The sequence below is a fragment of the Neophocaena asiaeorientalis genome, unplaced genomic scaffold, assembly GCF_003031525.2.
Source record: "Neophocaena asiaeorientalis asiaeorientalis breed wild unplaced genomic scaffold, Neophocaena_asiaeorientalis_V1.1 scaffold29, whole genome shotgun sequence".
Lineage (NCBI taxonomy): Eukaryota > Metazoa > Chordata > Mammalia > Artiodactyla > Phocoenidae > Neophocaena > Neophocaena asiaeorientalis.
Window position 1 is genome coordinate 4,698,558 of NW_020174423.1, and position 23,243 is coordinate 4,721,800.

At 45.1% G+C, this 23,243-nt stretch overlaps 1 protein-coding gene across 3 annotated transcripts in view; it reads right to left on the reverse strand.

Moving 5' to 3' along the window:
* Nucleotides 1-23,243, reverse strand: part of MATN2 (matrilin 2) — a 138,713-nt gene that overhangs the window by 50,079 nt on the left and 65,391 nt on the right. For all 3 annotated transcript variants that reach the window (XM_024756584.1, XM_024756583.1, XM_024756581.1), the window contains exons 4-5: nucleotides 21,101-21,223; nucleotides 6,828-6,950 (exon numbers count right to left, since the gene is read on the reverse strand). In XM_024756584.1, coding sequence (XP_024612352.1) covers nucleotides 6,828-6,950; nucleotides 21,101-21,223 — 246 coding nt within the window. The remainder of the gene's footprint in view (nucleotides 1-6,827; nucleotides 6,951-21,100; nucleotides 21,224-23,243) is intronic.

Consider the following 23,243-nt stretch of genomic DNA (forward strand, 5'->3'; position numbering starts at 1 on the left):
GTGGGAGGTGCCCAGTAATTTGGAGAAGAAAATAATCAGGGAACATTGCTAGGAACAATATTTATAGCTTCTGATGTCTATACCTGACACACAAGATATAGGCAAACAAACAAAGCCTGTTTGGGAGCTCAGCATAGGGGAGTGACCATGAGCTCCTAGGGATCGCTGGAATTTGGGGAGATAGGAAGCGAATGTATGACTGTGGAGAGGGCAAGCTGTATGCACTATGGACCATAACACCTGCCTCACCATCTCTCACTCTAATCTAGTCATATGGACTTTCTTGCTGTCCCTCAACACTGCCAGGCATCACAGTTTCTGCCTCAGGGCCTTTGCACCAGTGCTGTTTCCTCTGCTTCAAAAGTTTCCTCCTTCCCTCACCTGCTTCAAGTTTTTGACCAAATGTCACTTTCTTGTTGAGATTGTAATCCTCTGTTAGCCTGCTCCGATAGAATGTACGCTCCATAAGTACAAGAGGTTCTTGGTCTGTTTTATTTACCACTGCATTCCCAGTATCTACAAATGTGTCTGGCACATAGTAGGCGATCGACAGGTATTTGTTGAATAAATAAATGGTTACTGGTATTACTCTTTTTTTTTTTTTTTTTTTTTTTTTTTTTAATTACTCTTAATGGAGTGTTTTGTGAAAGTTTAGATGTGTAAACACTGCCCACTAAGAACCAACAAGGAGTCACTAAGAACAGAAGACAGCTCGTGAACCCTCCTTGATGCTTCTGGCCAAGCTGTTTAAACACTTCCCTCCAGGAGGATCTCAGCTCAGACATTCGGCCAGTTATGAACTCAACCAATGACTCTTTCATCCAGCACACATTTCTCCATCCGGTCTATGGGGCATGGGGATCTCTTTAGCAAATTGATGGAATGTCTGTTAGAGTCTAGATAGTTGCTTCCACATTTTCCATGCCTGGCTAGTCTACTAAATGAAATAAAATTATTCGGATATGACTCATTCTTAGTGAACAGGAAAATGTGAGAAGCTTAATTTGTCCTGTTGGTCTCAAAGTGCAAGGAAGTAGTGATCAGGTCAGTGTAAGGAATCACTTTCTAAGAGTCAGAGCTGTACAAAGTGAAATGCGCTGCAGGGGGTGTAGTAAGTGTCCTGTCAGTAGGGGTATTCAAGTGGAGGCTGGATGATGACACAGTGAGGATACTGTAGGATGGGTGGTTGGGCTAGAAGTAGGTTGAACTTGAGGTCTCTTTCAACTGAGAGTCTTCTTTTTAAAGAAAACACATTTATTTTCTTTTCCATTATCATTTATCACAGGATATTGAATATAGTTCCCTGTGCTATACAGTAGGTCCTTGTTGTTTATCCATTCTATATGTAATAGTTTGCATCTGCTAATCCCAAACTCTCAATCCACCCTTCCCCAACCCTCCCTCCCCCTTGGCAACCGTAAGTCTGTTCTCTATGTCTGTGAGTCTGTTTCCATTTCGTAGGTAAATTCATTTGTGTCATATTTTAGATTCCACATATAAGTGATACCATATGGCATTTGTCTTTCTCTTTCTGACTTACTTCACTTAGTATGATAATCTCTAGGTCCTTCCATGTAACTGCAAATGACATTATTTCATTATTTTTTATGGCTAAGTAATACTCCATTGTATAAAGGTACCACATCTTCTTTATCCATTCATCTGTCAGTGGACATTTAGGTTGTTTCCGTGTCTTGCCTATTGTGAATAGTGCTGCTATGAACATAGAGGTAACTTTTTGTGTGTGTGTGTGTGTGTGGTATGCGGGCCTCTCACTGTTGTGGCCTCTCCCGTTGCGGAGCACAGGCTCTGGACGCGCAGGCTCAGCGGCCATGGCTCACGGGCCCAGCCGCTCCGCGGCATGTGGGATCTTCCCGGACCAGGGCACGAACCCGTGTCCCCTGCATCAGCAGGCAGACTCTCAACCACTGTACCACCAGGGAAGCCCAGGGGTAACTTTTTAAATTATAGTTTTGTTTGGATATATGCCCAGGAGTGGGATTGCTGGATCATATGGCAACTCTATTTTTACCAACCGAGAGTCTTTGATTCATGCACACAGGTCTTACGAAAGCAAGTGGCATATTGCAGGCTGTAAGAAGATACTGGGGCTCAGCAGGTTAACAACAAGCTGGCCAGGAACCCCAGAGACTGATACATTCTAGTTCGTCTATTGCCGATGCAGTAAAAAATTATTTCCTATGTCTGTGTTTCATTTTTTTGTTTTACATCTTTATTGGGGTATAATTGCTTTACAATGGTGTGTTCGTTTCTGCTTTATAACAAAGTGAATCAGTTGTACATATGTTCCCATATCTCTTCCCTCTTGCGTCTCCCTCCCTCCCACCCTCCCTACCCCACCCCTCCAGGCGGACCCTGTGTTTCATTTTTAATGCAAGTATTAATATTCATTTGGTACCTTGTGAAAGCACTCCTATTTGAAAAATAAGGATAGAAATGTCAACCAAGTTATCAATGGAGCCTGAAAAATAATGATCTCAAAGCCAGTAAGTAATAAACAGGAAGATGCAAAATATGTCAACAACTGCCCTTACTCAACATTACAGGTGTTAGATGATTGAGCATTAGACATGAAACCCACAGTCTCCCTGATACCAAAGACACAAATCCCTGTCTCCTGAAAAGACCCTGAGCATCTGAGAATGTTTTCGTGCCAGTTCGGGAGTAACGGTTTCTATGGACCTCTGAAAATCTTGTCCCCATAATATTCAGCAATTCCACTTCTAAGTATATGCCCAAGAGCTGAAAGCAGGGACTTGAACAGATACGTGTACACCCATGCTCATAGCAGCATTATTCATAATAACCAAGAGGTGGAAGCAACACAGGAGGATGAATAAACGAAATGTGGTGTATACATACATGGAATATTATTCAGCCTTAAAGAGGAAGGAAATTGTGACACATGCTACATCATGGATGAAACTTGAGGACATTATGCTAAGTGAAATAAGCCAATCACAGAGGGACAAATATTGTACGATTCCACTTGCATGAGGTACCTAGAGTAGCCAAATTCATAGAGACAGAAAGTAGAATGGTGGTTGCCAGGGGTGGTGGGGAAGAAAGGGGAGGGGGGAATTATTATTTAATGGGTACAGAGTTTCAGTTTAGGGAGATGAAAAAGTTCTGCAGCTGAATGGTGGTGATGGTTGTACAACAGCATCAATGTACTTAATGCCACTGAACTGCACGCTTAAAAATGGTTACAATGGAAAATTTTATATTATGTATAGTTTACCACAGTAAAAAAAAAAAAAGTCTTGCTAATATTTTGCAAATTGATGGCACCTGCATATTTCTACCCTTCTCCCCTCTAGAAAATATTCAGATGGATTTGTATGGGATGCTTTAGGGTAAAGAACTGAACACTACTTACATATTTTAATTATATGATTTGTTCAGGAACATAAAGCTCTATTATGTACATTTTGGCTTAATCATAAATTAATCATGCTTGGTATATTACATTGACAAGTCTATATTTTTTAGACAATAATTGCACACTTACTAGTTGGATTTGCTTTCAAATATACTTTTGGTTAAAAATAGAGACTCAGGGGCTTCCCTGGTGGTGCAGTGGTTAAGAATCCACCTGCCAATGGAGGGGACACGGGTTCAAGCCCTGGTCTGGGAAGATCCCACATGCCACGGAGCAACTAAGCCCGTGCGCCACAACTACTGAGCCTGTGCTCTAGAGCCCGTGAGCCACAACTACTGAGCCCGCGTGCCTAGAACCCGTGCTCTGCAACAAGCAAAGCCACCGCAATGAGAAGCCCGTGCACCGCAACGAAGAGTAGCCCCTGCTCACGGCAACTAAAGAAAGCCTGCGCGCAGCAGCGAAAACCCAAGGAAGCCATAAATAAATGAATAAATTTATAAAAAAAAATAGAGACTCAAATTTAAGGAACTGAGTTTCTTTTACTTCATTTTCTGCAAGTTGATGAGGAACGGGAAAAACCTGTTTTAAATCTCTCACCATCACAGCAGCAGCCAGGCTCTGACTTGGCGGAAAGCTGATGTGATACCTCATTAATTAAAAAAAGGATCCCTGCCTTGATTCTGAGCTTTCACCTCCATCCTGTGTTTGTGTCCTCTTAACTGGTCCCTATTTCTCAGTTTGTGTTCCTGTTTTTGTCAGAGACCTGGAGCATTCCCAAGTGTCTTGGTTCTTACAGCTGAACTGCCTTATTCCCTACTCTCACAGCCTTCCAAGTCCTCGGTGGGGCGGGGGGGGGGGGGGGTTCTATTCTCTTGCCAGTCCCTTCCCCAGGTCTGGCTCCCTGCCTCGCCCCCAAGCATAGCAGGAAGGGGACCCTTCCAGGGGACTCATCTCCCGGAGGCTGATTGCCCAGCACTCTTCTCTGCCCACACATTGGTGGGGGGGCCCACTTCTGGGTCTTGACTCCAACAGGGCCCAGAGACAGCTGAACTGCCAGGCTCCGTGCCTAGCTGGTGAGACCTCACAGCTGGACCAGTCCCTCCCCTGACTCTCAGCTGGAACTCCTCTCCCAGGTCCCCTGCACAGCACCATCTACTTCTAGGGTCTCCCTGCTTGTACCGTCCTGGGGCTTGTCATTCTCCACATCCCGTGAGATTCGGGATAGGTGACATGTTGATGGTGAGGCTGTGGGAACAGGGGCTGGCGGTGCGGTCAGGTGACCTTCCCAGCCAGGGAAGGAGTGCTACAGAGGCAGGAAGGAGACTAGAGAGGATACATGTGTCCCTCCAGGCCTTGTCCCAGGGCGGCAGCCGCATCCCCACCTCTTCTCGTCCAACTGGCCTCCTCCTTCCCTTAACTCCTACCATGAGTCTTGTCTGTGTCACCCTGGGAGCCTTTGGTCATATAACACCTTGCAGGTGACTGAGCTGCTCTGTGTGGCTTGTGTTCCCAAGCAGCCTCCAGCAGAAGTCTTGAATTTTGAATTTTTTAGGCACTATTAAACTTACCCCAGGCACGTGGTATATGCTCCCAATTTAAAGTCTTTTTGAAGCCAGTGTCATCCCTTCAAGAATTTGCTTGTCACCAGGCCACGTGCTAAATGGTTTAGATGAATTCTCTCATTTACCTTCAAGACAACACCATGGAGTAGGCGGTATTATCTCCCCTATTACAGCTGAGGCAACTGAGGCATAACTTGCCCAAGATCATCCAGCAAGGGCTTCCCTGGTGGTGCAGTGGTTGAGAGTCCGCCTGCCGATGCAGGGGACGCGGGTTCGTGCCCCCGTCCGGGAAGATCCCACGTGCCGCGGAGCGGCTGGGCCCGCGATCCCTGGCCTCTGAGCCCGCGTGTCTGGAGCCTGTGCTCCGCAACGGGAGAGGCCAGAACAGCGAGAGGCCCGCGAACCACAAAAAAAAAGGATCATCCAGCAAAAATGCAGATGCACTGGGATTTGAACTGCCCTCGGCGGCATGTGGCCTCCCCTTTGATGGACAGAACTGACTCTTCAGCCCAGCAGCCACAACTCCCTGAACGCTACCCCGGCCCAGGCCGCTGGCTCATAGCTCAGAATATTCAGAAAGGAAGGGAGGCTAGGAACAGAACAGTCCATTCACTCTTTCTCTTATTCGGTCAATAAGCAACCGTAGGCCAGCTGTGGACATGGGTCTGCCTGGCTGATATGTTTGCACATCTTTCCTCCTCCTGGCCACCTACATCTCACTCTTCTTTACCTGGTGAAGGATGGCTCTGCCTTCGACTCAGCCGAGATATCTCCTCCAGGAAGGACCTGGCCTTGTTCACTGCTATTGGCATGTGGTTTGGGGTCCAGAAATGTATGTTTTGACTTCCTGTGCCCCTTACAGTTTTATCCTAGACCCCTGCCTCTAACTCTGGTGCTTATAAACTGTTGATATGCAGGGAGGGACTGAAAAGCAAGTTGATGTTTCAGGAGTTTTGGGGGGACGCTTTTTAAAAACTATGCAGGCATATCCTGCCTTACATAATAGATGTAGTTAGAAAGGTTGTGGGTACATGAACTTTTTATGAATTGAAATCCTGTTTTCTCACTGACGGACGTTTCAGAGGTGACTTTATTCTAACTTGCTATTAAATGTCACTTTTTAAACGTGCTGGGCCCCAATACTTTGAAAACAAACTTTCTCAAGTGAACCTCTCTATAGGATGATAATTATCCATACACAATCCCTTAAGTGCTCTGACATATCTTTACATTTAAAAGAATGTTTTTGGAATCCTTTTACAAAACGAACGACCACCGTCAGTTTATAAATTGTTACGGTCAAGATTTGGGGAGCTCAAATTAATTCTGATGTGGGTGCGTATAGTTAAAATAGAACTAAATAGCTCAAACAAAAACTGAGCAGTTCTCTGCAAAATGCCCTCCACCAACTCCTCCCCCACCCAGGGGCAACCACAGGCAACTCCTTTTGGCTCAGAGATTTCCCTTTACTTGTGTGGAGTCAGAGCTGCAGCCCACAAGCCACAAAGCTTCAGTGAAAGTATTTCTTAAGCCCTGTTAACACTGGTGGGCACAGGCAGGCTGAGCCAGCATGAAGTAAGATGGTCTGATTGTCAGCACGCTCTGTAGACGCTGGAGGAACACTCCGACATGTGGTCTCTGATCAAAGATACATACTGTTGTCAGATGCTGTGAAGGGTGACACTGAGATAGAGTGGGCTACGGTCTCAGGACAAGTTAAGAAAGGCCTGACAAAGGAGGAATAGGGCAGAAGGTAAAAGGCCCCCTAACCCCAGCACATAATCCTGTGCTTGGAAGACTTCCTCAGCCACAGTGCTTGTAGCAGTAGCATCAAAAACTGTGTGTGTATGTGTGTAACTTACTTGTGCATGTTTTCTTATCCGGGTTAAGAGCAAATCCTTTAGGGCACCGGCAAAAGTAGGAGCTGTCGGTGTTTACACACTCATGTTCACATCCGTGGTTTTCTGAGGTACAGTAGTCCACAGCTGTAAAGATTAAAACACAGAGTTTAAGTAGAAACACAAACAGAGGTAAAGGGCATTGTAGAATGGAAACATACTTATAACAAATATAAGTAAGGATTAATATTTTTGCCCCCAGAAAAGGATGGATAAATAAATATGAATCTAAAACCTCCCTTCTGAAAAAAAAAATCAGGAGTCTGGATCAGACAATTCATATCAGAAGATACTAAAGAACTTACAGGACTTCCCTGGTGGCTCAGTGGTTAAGAATCCGCCTGCCAGAACTATTTACAATAGCCAGGACATGGAAGCAACCTAAGTGTCCATCAACAGATGAATGGATAAAGAAGGTGTGGCTCATATATACAATGGAATATTACTCAGCCATGAAAAGAAACGAAATTGAGTTATTTGTAGTGAGGTGGATGGACCTGGAGTCTGTCATACAGAGTGAAGTAAATCAGAAGGAGAAAAACAAATACCGTACGCTAACACATATATATGGAATCTAAGAAAAAAAAAAAGGTTCTGAAGAACCTAGGGGCAGGACAGGAATAAAGACGCAGGTGTAGAGAATGGACTTGAGGACACGGGGAGGGAGAAGGGGAAGCTGGGATGAAGTGAGAGAGTGGCATTGACATATATACACTACCAAATGTAAAACAGACAGCTAGTGGGAAGCAGCCGCATAGCACAGGGAGATCAGCTCGGTGCTTTGTGACCACCTAGAGGGGTGGCATAGGGAGGGTGGGCGGGAGACACAAGAGGGAGGGAATATGGGGATATATGTATACGTATAGTTGATTCACTTTGTTATACAGCAGAAACTAACACAACAATGTAAAGCAATTATACTCCAACAAAGATGTTAAAAAAAGAAAGAATCTGCCTGCCAATGCAGGGCACACGGGTCCAAACCCGGGTCCGGGAAGATCACACATGTTGCGAAGCAACTAAGCCCGTGTGCCACAAATATTGAGCCTGCACTTTAGAGCCCGCAAGCCACAACTACTGAAGCCCGCGCACCTAGAGCCTGTGCTCCACAACAAGAGAAGCAACCACAATGAGAATCCCACGCACCGAAATGAAGAGTAGCCCCTGCTCGTTGCAACTAGAGAAATCCCGCATGCAGCAATGAAGACCCAACACAGCCAAAAATAAATTAATTAATTAATTAATTTTTAAAAAAATCCAATGGTGGCAAGGGAGCATGGAAACAGAGTCCGATCATTAATAGTGGGTGGCATTATGAACTGATAAAAATTCTTCTGGAAGGACATTTGACAATATTTACTCTGGAAATGTGGCCCCAAGAAATAATTGAAAAAAAGGAGGAAATTAACTATACAGAATAAGCTATTTATAGCAGCATTATTTACAGTGACCAAAAAATTAGGAAAATAAGATGAACATTTAATAAGGATAAATGGTTTAGTAAGTTACGAGAAAATGTGCTGGCCTACTTCTCATTAATCCTACAAATATTCACCGAGCACCTACTCTGGGCCTGGCCCTAATTTAGGTGCTAAGGATGGAACAGATAACAAAACAGACAAAAACTCCAGTCCTAGAGAAGCTTCCATTTGGATGGTGGTGGTAGATAAAAAAGAAAACAAACAAGTAAAGAACACAGTCTCTTAGAAGGTGGAGAGTGTTCTGCAGAAAAATAAGATGGCACAAAGGAATAGAGACTGTGGCAGGGTGGGTGAGAGTGAGGGTATGATGTAATAGCAGTGGTCAGGAAGGTGGCAGTTGGGCAGAGTCTTGAATGAGGTATGGGCCCTGTGGATATCTGCGAGGGAGCGTCCCGGGCAAAGGGAACAACAGCAGGTGCAAAGGCCCAGAGGTGGGAATATGCCTGGTGAGCTGGAGAATCAGCAAAGAGGCCAGAGTGGCTGGAGCAGAGAGGGGTGAGAGGTGAGAACAAGTGCAGATCAGGAGGGACTGTAGAGCCACTGCCAGGACTTTGGCTTTTACTCTGAGTGATTAGGGAGTCTCTGGAGGGTTCTGAACAAAGGAATCAAGAATAGACCATAGCAGGCAAATGTGACAGTAGAAAACCAGCTAGGAAGCTAGTACAATAATCCCAGTGAGGAACTGGAGGGGGGGGGGAGGTAAAGAAGAACAGTGCAGGAAGAGGTGGGGCGGAGAGAGAGGGGTGGTCCTCTGGGTTGAGGTGTGTCCCCCTATAAATATACCTGTGAATGTGAACTTATTTGGAAGTAGGGTCTTTGCAAATACAATCAAGGTAAGATGAGGTCATTCGTCCGGGGCCTAATCGATTATGACTGGTGTCCTTATAGGAAGAGAAGAATGCCACGTGAAGACAGATGGGAGTGATGCAGCTGTCAGCTGAGGAGTGCCGGGGACCAACACCCACCGTCAGAAGCAAGGAAGGGTTCTCCCCTACAAGGTTCAGAGGGGGCATGGTCCTGCCAGCACCTTGATGTCAGACTTCCAGCCCCCAGAGCTAGGAGGCAATACATTTCTGTTGTTTTCAGTCACCTGGTTTGTGATTCTTTGTTGTGGCAGCCCTAGAGAACTGTCAATAACACACCAGGTTGAAAGTGGGGTCAGTAAGATTCCTGTCAGATTAGAGGTGAGGTGAGGGAAAAAGGGAGGGATTAAGGCGGACTCAGGGATGGGGAAGGTGCAGGTTTTGCAGGGAACGCTCAGGAGTTCCATTTGGGGCAGTAGGTAGTTATTAACATTATAATTCTAACATAACTATAAATAGGAAGACAATTACGATTTGGTGAAAGAAGTAGATCTGAAAGTTGCATATTTACAGTGATTATATCCAGGTAAAATATGGCTCTAAGGCAGAACCTGAAAATTAGAAATGAAAATGCTTGCTGTGTAGGCAAGGTCGTAGGATTAAGGATGATATTTTTTTTTCCTAAAAAAATGTTTCCCTCTATATAATGATGTAGGATATCTGAATATCAAAACTTTGTAAATAATAAGGAAATGGAACCTGCAAATCAATACACATGCACAATTTAAAAAAGCAAAGCCACGCATTGAGAAGACATTACATACTTAACACAGTAATCAAAAGATGCGAGGGGAAAAGCTAAAGAGTTTTAAAGGGTAATGACATGTGTTGTTTATTCTTTAGCTCCCAGGCTTCATTAAGTTTCTGTTAAGTTATTGATTTTTTGTAACTTCACTCCCTAAAGAGTTCTAATAGCACCTCATATTTGTGATTTTAATACGCAAGCAATTTTGGTGGGAACAGTGCATTCATACAGTCTTAGGATCTGAATATCATGGACGTTAGCCAGTTCCTGGAGTTGAGTCAAAATATAAATTTTGAGCTAGCACCAGATCCTTCTAAAAGTTAATGTCTCATCTTTCAAGAACCAATGTATCAGGACTTCCTTGGTGGTCCAGTGGTTAAGAGTCCACGCTCCCAGTGCAGGTGGCCTGGGTTCGATCCCTGGCCGGGGAGCGAGATCCCACATGCTGCAACTAAGAACCCGCATGCCGCAACTAAAAGATCCCACGTGGGGCAACGAAGATCCCGCACATGGCACCGAAGATCCCACATGCTGCAACTCAGACACGGCGCAGCCAAATAAATAAATATTAAAAAAAAAAAAAAAAAGAATTACTGTATCATTAAACAAATAACTGGAGACACTGAGGGCACAGATAAAGGATACCAAGCCCTGGCACGTGCCCCAGGCCACATGTCACAGGAGTGGGCCTTGCTGTAGCCCACGCTAACCTGTATTAGCAGGAGACACTCCCCATCTGCAACCTCCTTGTGCTGGGCCTGAGCTGCCATCTTGCAAATCTCCCAACCCCTGATATGGGTGTCTGCTGTCAGTCAGCTGCGCCCACCTCAGGCCACCCACTCGTTAGTATCCCTTCCAAACAGAAGAGCTGCTAATCTACCTGACACAAACGTTCCACGCCCCTGACAGCACCACAATGATGAGTGGGCAGGTCACTGTACCTAAAAGGCTGAAACTCAGACTCTGACTCTCTCTCTCTCGAACTTCCTCTTCCACACCATGGAGTATAATCTCTGTGCCCAGCCCTCAGAGAGACACTGGCCCCATATCAGACTGGGGAGAGACTAGAAACTTTGCTTAGACCTAAAGTCTAAGCCACATACTCCAATCTCGTCTTTTTTCCCAGAATGCTCTAGAGCACAGTATCCGATATTGGATGAGGTGTTAATAAAGTTGCACAGAAGCAGCTCTTTTAATTGACCTCCACTCAACCAACTTCCGATCAATCACTGCTTTTCATGCCCTCTGAAAATATGGGACCTGATGCCCAGAACACGCTAAATGCTCAAGGTTATTGGAACCCCTGTGCTTTCGAATACCTGTGTACTTCCCTTGTTGGCTGCATTCTTGCTTATTCTTTCTTTCTTTCTTTCTTTTTGGCTGCATTGGGTCTTCATTGCTGCACGCAGGCTTTCTCTAGTTGCGGCGAGCAGGGGCTACTCTTTGTTGCGGTGCGTGGGCTTCTCATTGCGGTGGCTTCTCTTGTTGTGGATCACGGGCTCTAGGCACGCAGGTTTCAGTAGTTGTGGCACGCGGGCTCAGCAGGTGTGGCTCGCGGGCTCTAGAGTGCAGGCTCAGTAGTTGTGGTGCACGGGCTTAGTTGCTCCGTGGCATGTGGGATCTTCCCGGACCAGGGATCGAACCCACGTCCCCTGCATTGGCAGGTGGATTCCCAACCACTACGACACCAGGGAAGTCCGTGGGTTTCATGCTTATAAAGCAGCCCTGGAGGAACACTTGTGCTCCAGAGCACCTATATACTTTTCCTATTGACTGATGGTACGCTTATAAAGCATCAGTTGTCTAAGTGTGGTGGTGACCCAACTGCAACAATCATCCCTTGAGAACTTCTTAGGAATGCAAACTCTCAGGCCCCACCCCAGACCTACTGAATCAGAAACTCTGTGTATGGGGTCCAAGAATATGTGTTTTAACAAGCTCTCCATGTGATTCTGATGCATGTGAAAATTTAAAAACGACTGTTAAAATGAATCAAAGTTGTTTTTGTTTCCAAACTTTTATATGCCATTTGTACATATTGTAATTAATTGAAATACTATAAAACCCAATTAAATATAAGTAAGCACTAAAACAAATTGAATTTTAAAAAAAGAAAAAAACAAGTTGAAAGCTTTGGAAAGAATTAAGGCAATCTGCTAACCAAAATTTCTCTAGAACCAGGCATAGATGAAACACGTAAAGGATTAGGGAAAATTTCATAAAAATTTACAGATTCTGCCCTTAGACTGTTTTACAGAAATCTTCAAATTCTTTTTTTAAAATTAATTAATTAATTTATTTATGGCTGTGTTGGGTCTTCATTGCTGCGTGCGGGCTTTCTCTAGTTGAGGTGATCGGGGCTACTCTTTGTAGCGGTGCACGGGTTTCTCATTGCGGTGGCTTCTCTTGTTGCAGAGCACGGGCTCTAGGGCGTGCGGGCTTCAGTAGTTGTGGCACATGGGCTCAGTAGTTGTGGTGCACGGGCTTAGTTGCTCGCGGCATGTGGGATCTTCCCAGACCAGGGCTCGAACCCGTGCCCCCTGCACTGGCAGGCGGATTCTTAACCACTGTGTCACCAGGGAAGCCCAAAGTCTTCAAATTCTTGCTCCAATTTTTAAAAAATCAAAATTGAAAACCATAGACAACACATTATGGGTATGATTTATGCAAGAAAGATCTTTTTAAATCACATTTTTAAAATGAACTTAAAATTAGTAATTTTTGGAAGAGTAATCAAAAGCAATTTTTTGTTGTTGTTGCTGTTGCGGTACGCGGGCCCCTCACTGCTGTGGCCTCTCCCGTTGCGGAGCACAGGCTCCGGACGCGCAGGTTCAGCGGCCATGGCTCACGGGCCCAGCCGCTCTGCGGCACGTGGGATCCTCCCGGACCAGGGCACGAACTCGCGTCCCCTGCACCAGCAGGTGGACTCTCAACCACTGAGCCACCAGGGAAGCCCCAAAGCAATTTTTATTATAAGTACATTTATGTGTTTTAAAGAAAGTGTTAATGCTTAAGGTAGGTTCGGAGATGCATTTTCCGTGATTCTGCTCTTTAAATGAAAATTTTCATCTATTAGCCAATCTCACAGGATAAGAAGTTTTCTCCTGGACTTTGATTCTCGTGTTGGTTTTGTTTCTAGTGTGCATGGCTCTCTGGGGAACTGAAGGGAAAAGGGGAGATTGGCAAGGCAGGATTCAAGCATTCCTGGGTCCCAAGACCCTGGCCTGTAAAACCTGAAGGTGTCAAACCCCACTTTGACTTGAGGGCCACCCACTGGCTCACTGCCAGACCTCTGGGGACAGCAGAGAAGGGCATCGTGAGACACGGAAGAACCCACTTCTGGGCACGTGAACCTAAAAGCTTTCTAAGGGTGAGAGAGTTCCAGTCCGTTCAACTCTGACATCCTTCGCTGCATGTTTTGGGTTCTTTGCATAACTTCCTTGGTTGCCAAATTGTACTTATAAAAAGAGAGGCCTAGCTAGTGGGAAGCAGCCGCATAGCACAGGGAGATCAGCTTGGTGCTTTGTGACTGCCTGGGGGGGTGGGATACGGAGGGTGGGAGGGGGGGAGACGCAAGAGGGAAGAGATATGGGAACATATGTATATGTTTAACTGATTCACTTTGTTATAAAGCAGAAACTAACACACCATTGTAAAGCAATTATACGCCAATAAAAATGTTAAAAAAAAAAAAATAAGGGAGGCCAGGTTTAGGGGGCGGATGTATGGAGGTGACTTATGTGTGTAACTCAGAGGACTGTTGTTCCAAGTCCTCTCCTACTTCAACGAAATCCTTTCTTGGTCATTTTGCCTGAAAATTCTACTCTCTACAACCAGAAAGATGAATTCCTTGGTTGTAGTCCTTCGGCCCTCTAGATCACAAAGTGCTAAAATCTCAGGGTCGGAAGCCAGTCTCAGCCTAACATGTGACAAATCGCTCATCTGTCTCTTATTTGGCGTAAGGTAATAAAGCCTAAGATTGACGGTCTCTGATTTACAATCTGGTCAGATTCCAAGGTCTCCCAGCAGGGATCAGGGTGCAAAGAAGATGGCCTTAGAAGAAACAGGATATTTTACGGAGCAATGTTTGGGTTTTTAAGTGTGTTGATGACAGACTAAGAAAAACCAAATTTGTCATTTAGAGAAATGGTAGAACCATTTTACTTGCTGAGTATATATAAGACACACTCACAGAGTCAGATTCACAAAACCTCTCCTACCCAGGGCATGACTGAATTCTTACGTGTAGGAGTTCAAAACTCAGAGAAAGCTTCCTATTGATTTTGATAGCAATAAGGAAGTGTTCTGGGCTAAATTCTGTCTTCCCACCTTAAATTCATTTGTTGAAGTCCCAATCCCCAGTTGGTCAGATGGTGATTGCGTTTGGAGATAAGGACCTTTAAAGGGTGATTAGGTTAAAATGAGGCCATTAGGGTGCGTCCTAATCCAATCTGACTGGTATCCTTATGAGAAGTGGAAATTTGGACACACACAGAGGCAGCAGGCATGCATGGGCACAGAACAAAGACCACATGCAGAAGCAGCAAGCCAAGGAGAGAAACCTCAGAAGAAATCAACGCTGCCGACACCCTGACTTTGGACTTCTAGCCTCCAGAACGGGGAGAAAATAGATTTCTATTGACACTCGCTCTGCGGTATTTTGTTATGGCAGCCCTAGCAAACTAAGACAGGGAGAAATCCTTGTACTGGGGGGAGATCATGCTTCAAGCATGAGGAGTAAGCTGAAAATCTGACCTTTCAATACAAAGATTGATCCTCCCATCCCTTGTCGCCAACTTAAATATCAACCATTCCCTTCTCACTGAAGGTGACTGATATAGGAGAATATAGGAGGAAAGCTTTGAGGGCAGCAATAACAGCATGCTAAATCCCCATGTTATGTACCACCATCATTCTGGGTATGGACCTCAATATGATTTTTCAAATGTACCGTATGTTTGATGCATTATTAAATGCAAGCATTCATAAGAAGACAAAAATTCATACAGGATATAGAAATTCAGATTCAACTGTTTCTCAGTTGACCATGTATAGCACTGTTCCAAGTGCTTCCAATATATTTTTTAAAAATGTTTTATTGGACTGCAGTTGATTTGCAATGTTGTGTTAGTTTCAGGTGTACGGCAAAGTGAATCAGTTATACATAGACATATATCCACTCTTTTTCAGATTCTTTTCCCATATAGGTCATTACAGAGTACTGAGGCTTCCCATACATTAACGCATTTCACCCTCACAACAACCCTTGGAGGTAGGTATTGTTTTCCTCAATTTACAGATGAAGCCACTGAAACAGAGAGGTCAAGAGACCTATAAAATGTGGATGACGATAGTACCTACCTCAAAGGATTGTTGCAATTATAAGTTAAAGGTTTCAAGCAGGTCCTAGGATTTAGTTACATTAAAGAACTGTACATTATATTTTTATCACACTGCCTCCCTAATCAGATACGGTTGAATTTGGGAGTAAAGAGATACCTTAATGCTACTCAGTTGTTCCACAACCGTTTGCTGAGCAATTACTACGTGTCAGGCATTGCGCTAAATCCTGGATGGTAATGACAAGCAAATAGCATCTTAAGATGGTAAAACATCTTTTTCTTTCTTGAATTTTATTTTATTTATATTTTTATACAGCAGGTTCTTATTAGTCATCCATTTTATACACATCAGTGTATACATGTCAATCCCAATCGCCCAGTTCATCAACACCACCACCACCACCACCACCACCCCGTCGCTTTCCTCTCTTGGTGTCCATACGTTTGTTCTCTACATCTGTGTCTCAATTTCTGTCCTGCAAACCGATTAAGATGGTAAGACATCTTTGAAGAAAGGCAGGAAGGAGAAGCCAGGCTTTTAGCTGTGATTACCTCCAGGAAGTGAAATTGAGGAGTAATGTCTTTCAGGTTTTGATTTTATACACATCTCTACTCTGACTTTTTTTTTAATAAGCAAAAGTTGATTTTGTAATTTAAAAACCAATGAAGTGGAAAAGTTTTTTTAAAAAAAGAAACATGAATACTTGAGATTGTGATCACTCAATCTCAGTAAATGATTCAAGAAAAACATTTTGCAAGTCTACTCTGTGAAAGATGAAAAGTATAGGAATTGGTTTCTTCCCCCCATGGGTTTACAATCTGCTTGGGCAGATAAGATGCAAACAGGACCAAAGCTACCCCAAAAGACAAGGCAGTCAGTAAACATCAGAAGAGCAAGTTCAGCAAAAAATTTACCCTCAAAGATAGAGCTAAATGGTCTTTGAAAAAATGTACAGTTTTGGATGGAAATTAACACAGCTTTAGTGGAAGCCGATGGATTACAAACACCACGACTCAACCAAAGCAAAACGAGGACTTCTGTTAGACAGTAATCCACTCGATCACCTGAATGTTGAAACAAATCCAGTCCTAACCAGAGTCAAAAGAGCAGTTAGGGAACTGGGACTCTAGCACTTGAAGTTAAAGTTCCACTAACTCAAAAGTGTGGAAATGTTGGCTAAAAGGTCCTCAGTCTGGCTAAGAATTGAATTTTCATGTGGTCACAGTCATAATTCTGGGATGAGTCAAAGTACTCCCGTGGGGTCCATTCACCGGTAGCTGGTCATGGTGAATTTCTACCAAACTTCTTTTAAATGAAGAGATTAGACTTGCTGTCCCTACTTTCTCACCCCCTCCCCCCTCCCCCTAGAAATCTGTCCTTTTACCCACCCCTCTTGATCATTATTGATGGCCTCCTGGTCATTTCTGTGTCCCTAAGGTCTAGCAGAGTGCCTGGTAGAGTCTGGAAATGTCTGCTGAGATGAATCAATGACTCAACTCAATGGCTTTTTCTCTAAGTTCTGTTCCATTTGGCCTCGCTGGGGCATGACATTAATATTGACCTGGCCTAGAAATTCTCTTTCCCATCGTATTCCCTGACGTCTGGTTCTCTCGCCCACCTCTCCCCAACTCCTCCATCCCCACCTTAGGCGGTTCCCTCATGGATATTCTTCCCGCCCCACGTCTCCCGCCTGCTTCCCGCATGTGGCTGTAGCCCAAGGCTCAGGCTTCACTGTCTCCTAAGGCCACGCTTCATGGCATCCAGGAGATGATGACGATAATAATATGTGTTATAATAATAACAGTAGTAACAACAATCGTCTAATGTGTATTGGGAACTTTACTCGTTATGTTATTGAATCCCACAAACTCTATGATGTAGGTATTTTTACTCTATGTTATAGATGAGAAAACCAAGGCTCAGAAATAAAATGACACATGACTAGCAAGTAGCAGAACTGGGATTTGAGCCCAGGTCTTGCTGTATTGAAGGTCCAAAACAAACACATAACTGAACACTGGAAATGGAAATTAAAATTCAGAAGGAAATGGACCGTGCCGCTTCCTGCCTGCACCACTGGTTCTACCCTCTCCTTGCGGTGTTAGCGCTGCCTCTGCTCCCTCTCGACGTGTCCTTGTAGGTGTCCCATCTCAGCTTCAAACCCAGTGTGTAAAACTCTTCATTACCTTTTCTAAAAACCCCATCACTCTTTCATCGCTGTTGCCGTCACTCTCAGAGTCATGGAAGCTCAAACCCAGGATTCGACTGTGACTTTTCCTCTCCCTCGTTATTCATCGCACCTTCTCTCATTCCTCACCCCTTCCTTCTCTCTTCATTTCTCCGCTCGCTACTCAAGTCTGGCTCTTGTCACCCCTCACCAGAGGGCTACCATAGTCTCCTAACTGGTCTTTGCAGCCCTCCCTATCTTCCCCCTGGAACCCATCCTGCCCTCTACCCCGAGATTAAGTTTCCTAAAATGAGGCTTTGCCTTTATCAGAACCACTTAAAAACCCTTTAGTGTCACTTTTTCAGAGATAAAGTCCAGACCCTTTAGCCTGGTTTTCAAAGCCCTGTATACTCTGGTTCCACCTGATGTCTTCAACTTCATCTCCTACTTCTCACCTGCAGGAATTCTCTGCTTCAACAGAGTTAGTCTCCTCTCCTGCTGAAGTCAGGTTGGCCTTAACTGGGGTGATCCTATACTTTCGCGTTCAGACTGGAGCCCCCTTGAAAGCGAAAGGGAGTGTCCTTGAGAAGTGAGCCAACAGCCGTAACCTGGTGTATCTGTGGGGAGGAAGGTGATCTCCGCGTCTTACTCTTCTGCCATCTTCCTCCCAATCTCCAACAGCCATAAACTGGGACCCTCCTGGATTAACTGGGATTATGGTTCCCCACATTCATACCGTTCTCTGCCCATCTACATACAGGCCACTCAGACCAGGGGCTAATGGAATGCTTCCAGGGTCCCTAACAGCCTCTGTTTCTCCTCTAAATTTCCTGCTCTAAGTCTGATACCTGGAGTCTCCATCTTGACAAGTCCCTTCAGATTGATGTCTTCAGGTTAGGCTGCCAGTTTAGCTTTCAATTTGGTGGCTTCTCACTGTGACCCTCTCTCCTGATCTACCAGCTCTCTACCTGGCCCTCCCAGCCCGGTCTCAGTCCGTACCTCTACACCGTCACTGCCCTCATGTCTCCCCTTGCCTTAGACATCTGTCCCATTGCTACCCTTCCTTCCTCACCCAGATGTTCCCCACACTAGCCATGATGAGTCTGTCCCTCTTCTCTGACCTCCTGTGGCCTCTATTACCTCCATCATTTGCTTTGCACTCAGTACAGCCCCGTCGAGCAGCAGCTGACATTTTGGAAGTTTGTTCAGTCTCCCTAACCAAAGCAACTGGCCACAAAGGTCCAGGGCCACTTAATCATCTGACTCCCAGCCTCTAACAGGTCAGGCATTTGGTGGAAGAGGATGAGAGTAAGAACATGCATCAGGCCGGGGTCACACACAGTCTCTCGCCGTTTCCCATTCTTCAGCTTGAACCCCTGCTCTAAGGAAGGCAGACATTCTTACACACTGACAGCAGCGAAAGAGCAACACGCATCTCTAATAAACACAGCCCACGCCAGCTCCCCGGCAACCACAGCATTTCTTCTCATGCTTGTTGCTCTTCAGTAAATGTCAAACTCCAGAAGTTTCAGCAAAACCCTTAGAGACTCAAAGGCTGTCTACTACGGAGGACCTTTAGGCAATTATTTGGCAACACCCAGAGACCTGGGCTCCCCACTGCCTTCCAGTTTCCCGAGGGCCAAGGTTGGTCTCCTGCCCCAGCCACGGCCCCTAATGCCCCTGTCCCGCCAACTCCCCATCACTCACACAAGCTCTGGGCCCTCCCTGTTCCTTCTCTCACCCTAATTAACCAGACACCCTCAACCTGTATCCTGTAGCTCAGCCACTGGCCTTACTTCCAACTGATTTCCTTCTGACAAAACAGCACCCAAAGTTTCTCCCCACTTAACAACTGGTAAGGGAAAAATATGTATATAAAACAAAATAGAGAGTATGACCTCATTTTGGTAAACATTAACAAAATGTTTAGAAGTAGATACTTATGTGGGGAAAGGTCTGGCAGAAAATACAACAAGCTACACACTACCACACGTAAGGTAGATAGCTAGTGGGAAGCAGCCGCATGGCACAGGGAGATCCGCTCGGTACTTTGTGACCGCCTGGAGGGGTGGGATAGGGAGGGTGGGAGGGAGGGAGACACAAGAGGGAAGAGATATGGGAACATATGTATATGTATAACTGATTCACTTTGTTATAAAGCAGAAACTAACACACCATTGTAAAGCAATTATACCCCAATAAAGATGTTAAAAAAAAAAGAAAATACAACAATCTATTAATAGTGCTTTTCTCGTCTGTTTTAAGTTCCTCAATGAAAATAGATTACTTGCACAATAAATAGTAATGAAGAAAAAAAATAAAAGCTGGTGTTTCCACATTGGCTTCTTTTTTGCCAGTGTTAATGGATGTGGTACCCTGCTACCTATCACGGTCACGACCCACAGAATAAGGGGGAAAAACAACGCAGGCTTAGGAGACCAATTCCATTTGTGGACGTCTGATGAGGGCCGTTTTAATCTCCATCAGTGTGTAAAAACAAACAAACAAACCCATTTTATTCTCATCATCACCTGCAAAGAACAGGCCCCACCTGCACTTTGTTTTGTTGCTTTTTCCTTTCCCATCCTCAGCTAAGAATCACAGTGCACTGGAAAGCGTAAGTTCTATGTGCAAAAAAATCATCACTGACTGTTTGTGGGAAGCAGAACAGAACAGGTCCTCTGAAAGCAACAGAATATGGAACAGGACATGTAGGATCCAGAGTTAGAAAATGAAGGTTCCAGTTCTGATGTCAGTCAAGTCCTTTCCCTTCCTTTCCTTATGGATTTTCTGCCTCATAAGTATCCAGCTCAGTTTACTGAACACCTACTATTTGCCGGGCACTGTTTGTTGGTGGAAAGATAAATGAGGCTGTGCAAGTTTAAAGGGCTTTGCAGACAAACTGGGAGGTGCCACATGCATATTAGAGATTCAATGGTCTGCCCTGCAGGTGCCGATGAAAACCGTTATCCATCACCGAAGAAATTAGATGCCATCCCCCCACCTCTCACCGGCCCTCGCAATGTGGAGTTGCCGCTCAATGGGAAACCGCTCAGCTGACTGTGAGCCAGTGCCTGTAGTTCCGAGCACCGCCCTTGAGACTGCTTACCCAGGACCAGCGTTTGAGGCCGCTATTTGTCTTCTCTGACCGTGGGGTCTCACTACACACAGCTGGCCTCTTACACCTGGCGGTCACTGGGGCCTGTCACTGAACTGCAGATCCGTACTTAGAAGGAAGGCTGCCTGCCTCTTCGAGGTGCCACTCAGCCACCTTACCCACCACCAACTGGACCTCGTGTATAACACGTGAGCTATACTGAAGTCAGGCCAGCCCAGACATACCTTCCAAACTGAATGAAAATCCGCCCAGTCCTTTCCGAGGGAATCAGTAATGGACAATTTTGTTTACATAGATTATCATAAATATGCCTTTTGCTGAGGACCCAGAATGAGAAAATGCTAACCTCAGCCACAAACGAAGTCTTTAAAGTTCAAATTCTGACTAACAACTAGACCAGAGAACTTGGACCACTTTGTTGAAACTCAAAGGAGAGCAATTGGATATGTGGGCACCCCTCTCCCTTCTTACTAGCTTCTCTTGTGTTTCCCCATCAAGCAAGGCTGGGTGGGATACTCACCCACACACCGTTTCCCATCCTCGGCCAGGGTGTAGCCACTGTAGCACTGGCAGACAAAGGAGCCCAGCAGGTTCACGCAGAGCTGCTCACAGCCGTGGTCCTCCGCTGCACACAGGTCCTGGACTGGGGCAAAGCCATACCATTAGAACATGGCTCTCAAGGAGGTGACCCTCGGTGACCCTCGGCCATCAACAAGCAACTCTACAGCACTTGTCAAAATCACCTTTAGGGCTTCCCTGGTGGCGCAGTGGTTAAGAATCCACCTGCCAGTGCAGGGGACACGGGTTCGAGCCCTGCCCCGGGAAGATCCCACACACTGCAGAGCAACTAAGCCCGTGCGCCACAACTACTGAGCCTGCTCTCTAGAGCCCCTGAGCCACAACTACTGAAGCCCGCGTGCCTAGAGCCCGTCCTCCGCAACAAGAGAAGCCACTGCAATGAGAAGCCCGCGCACGGCAATGAAGAGGAGGCCCCGCTCACCACAACCAGAGAAAGCCTACGCAGCAACGAAGACCCAACGCAGCCAAAAAACAATAAGTAAAATAAATTAATTAATTTTAAAAAATAACCTTTATGGGCTTCCCTGGCGGCGCAGTGGTTGGGAGTCCGCCTGCCGATGCAGGGGACACGGGATCGTGCCCCGGTCCGGGAAGATCCCACATGCCGCGGAGCGGCTGGCCCCCTGAGCCATGGCCGCTGAGCCTGCGCGTCCGGAGCCTGTGCTCCGCAACGGGAGAGGCCACAGCAGTGAGAGGCCCGCGTACCGCAAAAAAAAAAATAACCAAAAAAAACCACTGAAAACGTTATAAGATCATAGTGGAAAATTTGGGAAACATAGAAAAAAATAGAAAAGAAAATTCACCTGTAATCCCCCACCTGCAGTCCTACCATCCAGAGGCCACCGCTATTAACACTCGGGTGTGTTTCTATGTATATAGAAAAACTCACTTTTCAAAGTTGGAATTATTCATCTCTATTAAATGCATTAAATAATTTAAAATTAACATCAATTTGTGGGACTTCCCTGGTGGTCCAGTGGTTAAGACTCGGTGCTCCCAACGCAGGGGACATGGGTTCGATCCCTGTTCAGGGACCTAGATTCCACATGCCGGAACTAAAAGAGCCCCATGCCACAACTAAAGATCCTGCACGAGGCAATGAAGATCCTGCATGCCGCACCCAAGGCCCAGTGCAGCCAAATAAATTAATTAATTAAAAAACCCCACGAATTTGTGTTTTTCCCATCTCAATGAAAGCGTTCTGAAAACATCTGGATGGTTCTTGAGGACTGAAGTTATCACAAGCAGGTATTTGCGCTTGTCTGCATCAAGTACCATTCCTATTCTTTGAGAACTAAAAGGCTTTGTCATCAGAGTCTCACCAAGGTACACACCGATATACACAGTCTCACCAGGGTAACCCGGTGCTGTCTTTGACATTTTGCAGAAGCTGAGAGAGAGCACAGTGAAAAGACCTGCTACTCCACCAAAAGCATGGCAGGTCTAGAAGAGCCCCTTATTCCCAAGTCTGCATTAGTCTCTTTGGACATACTTTTCCTCATTCCATTTCTCTATCAGAAGGACCTTTCAAAATCCTCTTTGTGCTCTACTTATTCATCCCATAAATGAGGAAAATGGGAAGCCAAAGGAGGTTAGGTAGAGGTAACAAAGATTACTAGGGAGAAATGAATGTATGGCTATTAACAATTCTATTTTGGTCAAATATTTATTAGTGCTGGGCCCTGGCTATTTACTCAAATGCAATGTAAGAACACATTCACAGCAGTGCATTTACTGCCGTGGAACTAAGAATCTATCAGAGGATGAAATGGTTAAAGGCATTTTCACTCCATCACCGACTCAGTCTCTCCTTTGAAGAAACAGGCTGACATGATGGCATTATTTCTCAGCAAGGAGAACAGCTTGGTTTCATAAGTAGCTCTTTGAGTGACTTTACCATTAAAGCTGGAGAAAATCAAAGAGCATTAAAGGGATTGAATATATTAAAAATTGTTTTCCTCTGGTTAAAAGTTACCACTATGACAGCTATGGTAAAAACTTAATACATAGAAAGCTGGATTAATCCCTGAATCCAATGGCTACGCTTTAATGTAATCTCCTAGGTCTTTGAGTTTTATAGTTTA